This window comes from Chiloscyllium punctatum, chromosome 45 (assembly GCF_047496795.1).
Source record: "Chiloscyllium punctatum isolate Juve2018m chromosome 45, sChiPun1.3, whole genome shotgun sequence".
NCBI classification, from domain to species: domain Eukaryota; kingdom Metazoa; phylum Chordata; class Chondrichthyes; order Orectolobiformes; family Hemiscylliidae; genus Chiloscyllium; species Chiloscyllium punctatum.
Window position 1 is genome coordinate 47,133,976 of NC_092783.1, and position 12,238 is coordinate 47,146,213.

The 12,238-nt window shown below is 41.3% G+C and overlaps 1 protein-coding gene across 1 annotated transcript in view; it reads right to left on the reverse strand.

Moving 5' to 3' along the window:
* Positions 1 to 12,238, reverse strand: part of LOC140467364 (TBC1 domain family member 30-like) — an 82,203-nt gene that overhangs the window by 53,780 nt on the left and 16,185 nt on the right. Inside the window, exons 3-4 of the mRNA XM_072563676.1 lie at positions 10,545 to 10,610; positions 5,169 to 5,294 (exon numbers count right to left, since the gene is read on the reverse strand). Coding sequence (XP_072419777.1) covers positions 5,169 to 5,294; positions 10,545 to 10,610 — 192 coding nt within the window. The remainder of the gene's footprint in view (positions 1 to 5,168; positions 5,295 to 10,544; positions 10,611 to 12,238) is intronic.

Here is a 12,238-nt window from a genome sequence, read left to right on the forward strand (position 1 = left end):
ACCATCACATGCAAGTTCCCCACCATCCTGACTTGGTAATATATTGCCATACCTTCAGTGTCACAAAACCAAAACCCTGGAGTGCCCACCCTATGTGGAGGAGTCAGCAAGTCACCATCCCCTTCTCAAGGGCAACGAGGGATAGGCAATAAATACTGGCTCATCTAGCAGTGCCCACATGCTGGGAATTAATAAATCAGAGTTCCACCAACATTGTTTACTATGAAAGGAGTTAACATTATGGTAATGCCCAGCTAACCTATTTGTTCACTGTTGATTGAGGGATAGATCAGGGATAGGCCAAGACACTGTATAATCCTCTGCCCTTCTTGGAGATGGAATCTTTGACTTCCAACTGGACAGGCAAATGGGACCTCAGTTTGACATCTCATTGAAAAGTCAGCTTTTCGATCAACTGGTAACACTGAGAATATTCACTAAAATTAACGTATCCAGGTCCTTCCTAAAAGCATGACTGGTACTTTCAAAACCCCTAAAGCTACAAAATAAAAACCCCAAAAAGAATGAGTCAGCAAAAGTTATAAAATGTCTCCAATCCTTCATGATGATGGGAAGTACAGTTGTCAAACAACATCACAATTTCTGTTATCACAATCTACTTTGCTACATTTGATGCTGGTGCTGAGTTGAGCATTGTTGAGGTGAAGAATATCCAAACCCTGTGAACACTTGCTAAGAAGATTTAGTCGGTCAAGCACTAAGTATTCTCGTCCTCTTCCATGGTTCTGGTTGCCATACTACAGGCACGAGAGATGATGTAATTTTTTAAAAAAGTCTTGGTCTAGAAATGTAAAGTCATGCTTAGCAGCAAAGGATAAACAGACTCTTCTTTTGAAGAGGAATGGATCTAAGAAAAATTTTTACAATTGTCAAAGGTAAGTTTTTGATAAACACTTGAGGGAAAAATCTTAGAGGCCATCCACACAAAAGTCCCCTGCCAAATAGGGAATTCATAAGAAATTTCTTCGCACAGAGTCTGGTGAAAATGTGGAACCCAACACCACAGGAATGGCTGTGGTCATTAGAATTGATGATAGACAGGAAGACGGCAGAGGTTAAGTGTTCAAATTGTCTCTTTCTGTGCTGTATATTCCTTACAATTCTGTGCCAGTTCTCCAACTTGTCCATCGTTATCTAGTCAATGGGGCAGGTAATCTGCTTTCAGATGTTTGTCCTTAATATTTTGTAACTTGCAGACACATTTGGCACAGTGGCACGGTGGCTCAGTGGTTAGCACTGCTGCCTCACAGCTGGGCAACACCATAGTTAAGGATAATTTCAGGGAGCTTCCTGCTCATACTTGTTGCTTGATTGACCACCACCATTCTCAACTGGATCAGAGAGTATTAACGAGATTTAGCTGATGTGTTTGTTGTAGAATCACTTAGCTCTGTTTATATTGTTTGGCTTCTGGTATTTAGTACGTAGCTATGTTATAGTTTCCTGGACGATGGTGCTTCAGTCCAGCTTTGTCTGGAGTTTTTACCCACTCCATTGAATCAGTGTCATTCTCCATGCTTTGAGGTTAGAGATTGTTCTGTATAACTTTGTTGCTGCTGATGATGATGGTGATCACCTGCACATGATCCACTGCACCTTATAGATTACTTACAGTGTGGAAACAGGCCCTTCGGCCCAACAAGTCCACACCGCCCCGCCAAAGCGCAACCCACCCATACCCCGACATTTATCCCTTACCTAACGCTACGGGCAATTTAGCGTGGCCAATTTACCTGACCCGCACATCTTTGGACTGTGGGAGGAAACCGGAGCACCCGGAGGAAACCCACACCGACACGGGGAGAACGTGCAAACTCCACACAGTCAGTCGCCTGAGGCGGGGATTGAACCCAGGTCTCTGGCGCTGTGAGGCAGCAGTGCTAACCACTGTGCCACCGTGCTGCCCGTTTTTAAAGATTAGATTCCCTACAATGCGGAAACAGGCCCTTCAGCCCAACCAGTCCACACCAACCCTCCGAAGAATAACTCACCCAGACCGATTTCCCTCTGACTAATGCACCTAGCACTATGGGCAATTTAGCATGGCCAATTCACCTAACCCCTGCACATCTTTGGAGTGTGGGAGCAAACCCACGCAGACATGGGGAAAATGTGCAAACTCCACACAGACAGTCGCCCAAGGCTGGAATTGAACCTGGGACCCTGCTGCTGTGAGGAACTATTCAGTCCCTTCCTGAGGTCCTATCACAATAGATACCAATAACCAGCCATTCTGGCTCATGCCTCATGAAGTGCAGGCACTGGATACAATGAACGCGATGGGCTGAGGTGTAAAGTATGGTTGTATTGAGATGACCCGAGCACCAGAGTTTGTTACTTTCTTAACCAAGCCATTCCAGTATAACTGTGGCACTGGCATATAACCAGCTACATGAACAATTACGCAAGTATGCAACAAAAAAGTCTAATACAGACAACTACTGTCCATCAGACTATAAGACCATAAGGCATTGGAGCAGAAGTAGGTCATTTGGCCCATCGAGACTACTCCACCATTCAATGAAGTCATGGCTGATCTGATAATCCTCAACTGCACTTTTCTGTTTTATCCCCCACAATCCTTGATTCCCTTCATGATTAGAAATCTGTATATTTTTTGCTAATCCCCAGGCAAGATGTTGGAAGGAGTCATGAATTGTTCCATCAAGGGACAGCTATGCATCAAGAATTTGTTCACCAATTCTCAGTTCAGTTCCAATCAGAATCACAGGCTAGATATAGACCCAAGCAGATTCTCAAGAAAACAAAATGCCAGACAAAAGATGAGAAGTGAGAACACTTCAGTTCAAGGCAACATTTGCGAGAGTATGTCTCTAAAGGTAAAAGTGAGTTCAAGGCTATCAGGGATCAAGTAAAAATATTTGACAACATCCCCTGGTGTCATCTGACATAGGAAGACAGATATATAGAAAGACGCCAAACATTTAAAACCCAGTACATTTTCATTCCAGATCAGATGCTTGATAGACCAGCCACATCAACACCAAGGTTACAAGGTCACACCAGGAAGTCAACACCTTCGAAGTGATTCCTTGATGCTGATTGACATCAGAAGTAACGGGGCTTTTGCTGGATGCACTCAGCCACAAAAAAAACCTCAAGAACCTTGACATCATCCAAGACAGAACAGTCCATTTCACAAAATCAGCAAAACTAGCAGCAAAAAGAAAACCATTTGGCCAGTCATGCCTGGTTATTGAAGGAACAATCAATTCAGATCCATAAACCTCTCATTTCCTCATCTTCAAGCACTTGTGCAACTCCCTTTTAAAATTATTCATAAAATCAGCTTCTACCAACTTTACAAACTTGATAGATATCCCTGTCAGCAAATGCAATAGTCATTCTCTCCCTCAGTTTGACTACAGTATGTCCTATATCTTTATATCTAATATCAGTCTTGCCTCAATAGCAACTCTTAAGCCCATCACCTCATCCACCTATGAAGTTCAGATACACGAAACAATCTGACTTGGTCACATAAGACCCTCCTAGAGACATACAAGCACCTTCTAAGCCAGTGACCTCTATCACTTAGAGAAAGATTGTTCAATAGTTTGAATAGGGAGGGGGGCACATTTCAATATTCCTTTTTCTCGGGAACGAGCGAGCAAATTTTAGAAAGGTAATATCTACCACAAGACTTAACATGAATTTCAGAAAAAAAAAATCATTCCAAAGCAATAAATTATTTTGAATGAGTAATTAATCAAAATTACTATTAAAAAGTACCAAGCAGCACCTTTGTTTTTCCCTTTTGGCTCAGAAGCAGCACTAGAGACAGAAAAAGACACAGCATCTAGTACTGATCAGCAGGTAAGGGGTGAGGACCAGGGAGTTTTTCAACCACACTCACTTTGGGTCATTTCTAATGGGGCACACTCTGAGTTGGCCCTGACAGGATTCATGTAAAAATTTCAGTGGGAAGTGGGTTTCCTTCAGTCAATGATTTCCTTCTCTCCCAGCATGCTTTGTGGATGTGGTTTTGTGGGAATGGGCGGTGTATGTCCACTCACTCCCACTCACTCAACAGTCACCCCAGTAATTCATTCACCCGTGACCCTTGTTAATCAGTCATTTACTCACTCACTCACCCAACCCCCAAAGTCATTTACCATGTCTCCCTTCCCCTCCGCCACCAATTGCTCATTCAAGTCCGCAAGGTTTGCTGATTAATACTGTTGAGGATAGTTTTGAAGGGAAGCAACATATAATTCCTCCTGTGTAGCCTAATACTGTAGCCATCCTGGTGGTCTGTGTTACTGCTGTAATCACCCTGTTTCCTGCTCTGTCCCCGCTCTCACTGGTGGGATCAACTCTGCTAACTCTCATTTCCCTCCTGCTGAAGCCAGTGTCTTTCAGAAAGCCTCCAAGTCACAGAGCTGCTGGCTCACCACCTCCAGGTCCTCAAGAGGAATTAATTCACTCATCACAAAGAAAACTAAAGAACTGATGTTGGAAATCAGAAATGAGAACGGAAATTGCTGGAAAAACTCAGCAGCGTTTCTGGAGAGAAAGCAGAGTTAACGTTTTGAGTCCGGTGACCCTTCTTCAGAACTGTTCCAAAGAAGCGTCACTGGACTTGAAACATTAATTCTGTTTCTCTACTCAGATGCTGCCAGACCTGTTGAGTTTTTCCAGCAATTTCTGTTTTTCTTTGGTACCTTATTTAAGGCAGCTGTTCAGCTCCTTGTATCTGTTCACATCAATGGGTAACGCCAAACACAAGGTTTGTTTTGTGTTCCTTTTGTGGGGAAATGTTTGGGGAAGAGGACTTTGTTGGAAATAATCTACCCGTCAAATCAGCAGCAATGAGGTGAGGAAGAGGGTGGACTTAAACCTTTCTGAAATGTTGCTCCTGTCAAAATTGACTCTTTATTTAGTAACTGAAAGTTTTATTTTTTAATCTTGACTTTTATTTGACTATATACTCATGCTGTGGTGCAGCACAGCAGTAGATCTAGCCACTTCATTGTCAATTTTCTTCTTGTGACAACTTAATGTTACAATAGAGGTTAAATAGGTCTACCTTTAATTTCTGGTCTCATGTTAATTTACATTCAACTCCAATTATCTTCACACTAATGACTAGGAATTATGGCAAAGTTCAGTTACTGATTACTTACCTTGTCTATCTGGATTCCTAATGCATCCTCATTTGGATTTCTTTGCCCATTCAGGAAAAAATGCTTGATTTTTTCCCAGTCAATGGAGATACTTTGAAGGTGATGGTCTGCCAACGTTATCCAAACCTACAAGAGGGCATTTAATAAACAGAGTTTTAACAAGCTTACAATGTCACAAGGGCTCATGCGGCACAAGTCACTATCTCTGAGTAGGAGGCCCTGGTTCAAGTCCCATCTGCACCAGGCATGTGTAATAACATCCCTAAACAGACTGATTAGAGAATAACTATAAAGTCACTATAAGCCAATGATATTAAACCAACAACCCTGAACAATCTGTTTTCTAATAAGTATTCCAGGCAGCATAAGAAACATCAATCAGGTAGAATCCACACAGGAACTAGGTGTTGAGGCTTTCAAACTGGACATAAACAGGAAGCAAAGCATAGAATTGTTACATCGTTCAGCTGTACCTTCTCAGAAAACTACACATTTTGTGAATGATTTATTTTCTTCATAGAAGACTGATTGGGCAGGCAGTAACCTGCTCACGCTGTCTCCGAGGAGAAAGTGAGGACTGCAGAGGCTGGAGATCAGAGCTGAAAATGTGTTGCTGGAAAAGCGCAGCAGGTCAGGCAGCATCCAAGGAGCAGGAGAATCGACGTTTCGGGCAAAGGGTTCCTGAAGAAGGGCTCATGCCCGAAATGTCGATTCTCCTGTTCCTTGGATGCTGCCTGACCTGCTGCGCTTTTCCAGCAACACATTTTCTGCTCACACTATCTCATCTGGTTGAGAATGGAGCTGGAAAAAACAACAGTGCTATTCTCTAACTGCAGTCTAGGATAGTCATGCAAAACAATTCACAGGCTGAATTTAATGGCCACAGTACAGTTCACTTCACTGCTGGTGGCATCACCTGCACAATTTTCTTCAGGAGACCAAACAAGATTGAAACGCAATTCAGCAACTCCCAAGGCTTCGAAGATAAGGATCTCACTGCCAGTCAATCAGAGAACTGGCACTTTTCAGCTCAAGTACCACTGCAACTCAGGACGAACTCTCAGGGATAGTACCAACTCATTTGGTATTTGGTAATTGCCTCCCTGAATGCTCATTGCAACTCATTTGCTTTGAGTTCACCAACATGTAGACAATAAAATGGAACCAGTACAATGCTGTCAACAAATCAAAGGGTTCAGATAATCTCAAACTGCAGTGATAAAGCCAAGTAATTTGTGTGTCAGCTGAACGTTGAGACTATAAATCACCCAGTTGTTTCTGCAACTTCAAAAAACAAAAATAATTGTGCATGTAGGAGCCAGTTTCATTCAGTCTTTTGTCCACTTTTGTGTGTTGTGGTTATCAGCGGTTAGCTCATTGATGGATGAAAATGCTTATATTGCAGGACTTTGTGTTATGCTTAACACAACGTTACTCTTAATGCAGTTTGTTCTGAGTTATGGAAAATTCTACAAGAGAACGTTTTAATAAACACTAATTTTATATTCTCCACAATCTTCAACTGAGTCAGCGAGAAGGCCGAAAATTGAACCAGATCAATTTTTAAAAATATTTTTCTGCCATATTAATGATATGTAAATCAAATTCATTGGATGCACATCCATACAGCGAGAATAATTTGTGGCATTTCATTACAGTTAGAAATTAAATCCGCTTTTGCCACAATTATTGCAAAAAAATTTCTAAGCTAATCTATCTAAATGTTAACATGTTGCTGGACAGGAGTCTCAGTGGTGGTGGCGGTGGGGGGAATTGAACTGTCAAATCATTTCCGTAATATTCATCTTATCAGCTCAGTACCAGGTTTCATTCCTTCATTTTTAAAGCAAATTAACCATCTCATTCCAAAATAATCATAGCCTATTTTGTAACTTGTGTGAATTTGCTTTTGACGCATGCAGGTCATCGTTCTGCAAAGACATTGGTTAAAGGTGCTCAGAAGTGTCAGTCTAGCAAAACACACAATAATGTGGCTTTAGAGGAATCTGTTTAAAGGTTTGTGCAAGTTGAAATAGACTGACCTGTGCTATATAATCTGTACCACAGCTTCAGCATCTTTAAGGGACATTAGTAGGATGAAGCACAATTAAGAATGCATCCACACAAGTGCAGCATGCGCTTGCAAACAAAACTTAGAACATAGAACATAAAACATAGAAAAATACAGCGCAGTACAGGCCCTTTGGCCTCGATGTTGCACCAATCCAAGCCCACCTAACCTACACTAGCCCACTGTCCTCCATATGCCTATCCAATGCCCGTTTAAATGCCAATAAAGAGGGAGAGTCCACCACTGCTACTGGCAGGGCATTCCAGGAACTCACGACTCACTGAGTAAAGAATCTACCCCTAACATCTGTCCTATACCTACCACCCCTTAATTTAAAGTTATGCCCCCTTGTAATAGCTGACTCCACACGTGGAAAAAGGTTCTCATGGTCAACCCTATCTAAACCCCTAATCATCTTGTACACCTCTATCAAGTCACCCCTAAACCTTCTTTTCTCCAATGAAAACAGCCCCAAGTGCCTCAGCCTTTCCTCATACGATCTTCCTACCATACCAGGCAACATCCTGGTAAACCTCTTCTGCACCTGTTCCAGTGCCTCCACATCCTTCCTATAGTATGGCGACCAAAACTGCACACAATACTCCAGATGCGGCCGCACCAGAGTCTTATACAACTGCAACATGACCTCAGGACTCCGGAACTCAATTCCTCTACCAATAAAAGCTAGTACGCCATATGCCTTCTTCACCGCACTATTTACCTGGGTGGCAACTTTCAGAGATCTGTGTACATGGACACCAAGATCCCTCTGCTCATCCACACTACCAAGTATCCGACCATTAGCCCAGTACCCCATCTTTTTGTTACTCATACCAAAGTGAATCACCTCATACTTACCCACATTGAACTCCATTTGCCACCTTTCTGCCCAGCTCTGCAGCTTATCTATATCCCGCTGTAACCTGACACATCCTTCCTCAGTCAACAGCTCCACCGACTTTCGTATCATCCGCAAACTTGCTCACCCAATCTTCTAGCCCCTCCTCCAGGTCATTTATAAAAATGACAAACAGCAATGGTCCCAAAACAGATCCTTGCGGAACACCGTGCAATGAATATGACGTGCATGTAGGCTGACATTCCTATCTGCCTGAAAGAAGTAAAAATATTAAATTCTGGCAGAATACCAAATAAAAGATATCTCTCTAAGTGGTTTATTGTATTGCGCACCCCTGGTTGAAAATAGAAGAGCAAGTGAGATAAAACAATCCTTAAATGCTGTTAAACATTAAGGTCCAGAGGGTTGCAAGTAGAAGAGGAAACTTGAAGAAAATAAGAGTTACAGTTTTCTCCAATGAGAAAGGAGATAAATTTGGTACAAGATTTTTCTTGATTTGAACAAAGCAAGAATGCAGGGGAGAAGAAGTCTGTACAGGAAGCCGAGATTTGAATTTAAGAATAACAAGGCCAAAGCATTCAGGGAGGCAATTACAGGAATGCTATTACAATGTTAAAAAGTATTTACAGGTTAGAAACATCAGCTTGGGTCAACATGGGCTGAATCATACATTCCACATCACCAGCCACTCAATCCTCTTCATCTAATCCCGTGAGTATATCCTTCAATCCTTTTCTCTCTTAGCTACTGGTCTAGCATCCTCTCTCATGCACACATGCCATGCTTCTCCTCTGTAACAAACGACAATCTTAATAAAAAAAAAGGAGGATAAAACAGATTGTGATGAAAAGATCAAGAAACAGCAGACTTTAAGTGAAGATATCAGTTGTGGAAATATTGTATAACAAGCTAATGTTTCAGTCATTAAGCATTTTCTTTATTTTGAGACTGACACAATTTTGTAGCTCCTGAAGCAATAATTTTAAATCTCTGATTTAGAGAAGTACAAGTAATCACTTTTTTATTAAAAATGCTGCCAACTGAAGTTTTTAAATATAGAGGCAATAACAGCAAATTTATATTGGGCCTTTAACATAATTAAACATCCCAAGACATTTTAGGGGATCTTTATCAAACAAATCTTATTAGTACAGGTGACCAAAAGCTTGATTAACAAAAGGTTGTAACGAGTTTCTTCAAGGAGGAGATAGATGTAGGGATAAATTTAGAGAAGAAATTTCAGCGGTTGGACAGCTGAAGGCACAGTCACAGTATTGTGGTAGAAATCCGGAACATGCAAGAGGCTTGGATGACAAGAACAGGGAGATCCTGCAACTTATAATGCTGCAGAATATTCAACACATCAACACTTGCAAAGCAAAAACTTTCCATCACATTTGGCAAAAAACCAACATACCAATGTTCCTGTGAACTAAGTTAACATTTAATAGGTTAAGCAACAATCCAGAAAATACAGCTTAATCCTCCTTCCTACTTTCAATGCTTCTCAAAGCAGCATGGATATAAAGCTACAAGATAATCCCTGCTTGATTATTCAAGACAAGCCTCAAGTGTTAGAAATGGTGATTTTTAAATTAGTTTTAAATCCACCAACATAATTTACTTAATCCATTGCTTTTTAATGCTCAAGCAGAAATGAATCTGTTTGACTTCGACAGGAAATAATTCTGTTCAAGTATTTCCAGATACAGCTTAATTTCTTCATCAGTCAGCTGTTACTGTCAGAGAGCACTCAGTGAGGCACGGCCACTCAATTTGGCTTTGCATGTGTTTTAAACCTGCATGTGGTATAATATCACTAAAAACAAAAGTTTGAACTGCATTAGTGTGACATGAGCTTGTGAATTGAGTGGCACACAAATGTAAATCCTTCTGACTGCAAACTGAAATAACGGGCAGTGCAGCAAATAAGCTTATTTGTCACCGTCATCCAGACTCATTGAAGGGCTTGTGCTGGCAGCTAAAATGGCATTGTACTCCTGCCACTTCTGAACAAATATGGGCAGTACGGAAAGAATAGAGGAAGGGGGAACTAGTAAGTAATTAATTCCAGGTGCTAGTACTGGCACATTAGGCTGAATAGCCCCCTTCTATCCTGTAGAGTCCCATGTTCATTTGCCATTCTGGCATCACAACCAGCTACTTTAGAATACTTCTGGAAACAGAGGGAATGAACATAATAGTAATGAAAGCCATTTGCCATTTTACTCTCCTCCTTAAAGTGGTGGCTTCCACAAATGTTTCTTCAACAGAAAAACAGCACAAAGGTTATTATAAATAACAGTCGCAGCAAGGTTATGACAGACTGTATGCCTCTTTGTAAAATGCAGAGCATAAAACAAGGCAGCAAATGCTCTGGGGTATCAATGGGGCAGCAGTAAGAGCACAGACATAGTCCAAGTTGTTGAGAGATTTCCTCACTTACCCTTGGCCTCCACCGCTTGGGAATTCCTGCTGGTAACCAAACAATAGCTCGACAGGTCTCAAACCACTAAAAGCAATACATTTAGGATCAGAATTAGTAACTGGAGATAGTCTATTTTAGAAGTTTAAATCACAGCTTCATTACGATCAGCTGATAGATGCTAGCCAGTCGAATGCAGTTTCCTTTACACTCTAAGCTTAAAAGGCAGATTCATATTTTTCAGGTTTTGGATTTGTTATTATCTGTTATTTGTTAACAGTCTAACACAATTTCCACAACCACCAAAACTACCAAGAGTCCGTTCAGTTAATTACCCCCCACCTCAGCTCCCACTCATTTTTTAAGATTTCTCATCTCCAACCTCCAGTGAGCGATTATACTCTTCATGATGTGTCACTTGAATAAAAACAATAGCTGTTTCTATTGATATTTCACCTTTTTGAAGCGTTTTTCCAAGCCTTCCAGCCCTTTCAGTAACTGACTACTCATTGTCTTTAAGTTGATAAAACACTCAAAGTGCTGTTTGGAGGCAGCACCTCAGCCCTGAAGTCCGCAGGAGGATCCCCGACAGCAGACAACGAAATGTCAGATTGGGAGAAAATCCCCTAGGGCTTCCTGAGAATGGCTACAGCAGGAGAGGGCACTGAATCCAACTGGTGAAGTGCGCCGCTGTCATAGCCATTAAATATTCAGCCTTGAGGCTTTATTGGGTGATATTTGAAGAAATAAATACAGTGCAGGTATATAGTGCCGTTAACACTCATAGGGTGTTTCAAAGAAATTTACAGTTAGTTAATTACATGTGAGTGCAAACACTGACACCTTACAGGCAGGAGTAACAGATAATCTGCAAATGACATCGTGCTAAATTTAATTTGTTTTGGCTGGTAGACATTGACAGATTTAAGTCATATTCATCTGTTTATATCACAGTTTGCATCCACTTGTTAAATATTATGAGCAGCTACAATTTACTTGCATTGCTATCAACTACAAGAGCAAACTTAATTGGCATCCTTTTGGATGGCCTGCTGGTTCAGTGGTTAGCCTGCTGCCTTGCAGTGTCTGGGGCCCAGGTTTGATTCCACCCTCGGGTGACTGCCTGTGTGGAGTGCGTGGTTTCCTCTGGGTGCTCTGGTTTCTTTCCACAATCTAAAGATGTGAATTTTGGGTGATTTGGTCATGCTAAATTGACCATAGTGTTCAGGGATGTGTAGGCTAGGTGTATTAGATAAGGGAAATGTAGATTAATAGGTGTAGGGGAATGGGTCTAGATGGGGTACTCTTTGGAGGGTCGACATGAACTTGCTGGGCCAAACGGCCTGTTTCCACACTGTAGGGATTCTAATTTTAAGATGCAAATGCTAATTCTGCCAATCTCAGTTTTGTTAAGGGAGGAAAATCCACCCATAAAAAAATCTAACTAATTAAGAAGGTCATGGTAACCTCATAATAATGCAGGATTAGCAACACAAGTAGAGAAATCCACAAACAGAATCTTGACAAAGAAGGTTTGTGTGGATGCAGAAAAGAAATAGGTCATAAATACAACTGAAGGAATTTATTTATTCAGACTAGTTGATAAAGGCAATTATAATCTGTAACCCACGCAATATAGGGTTGAGAAAAAGACCCATGAGTGCTAAAAGTGAAAGGTAGACATTCACTTATTACTGCAGCAATCAGGCTTGCTG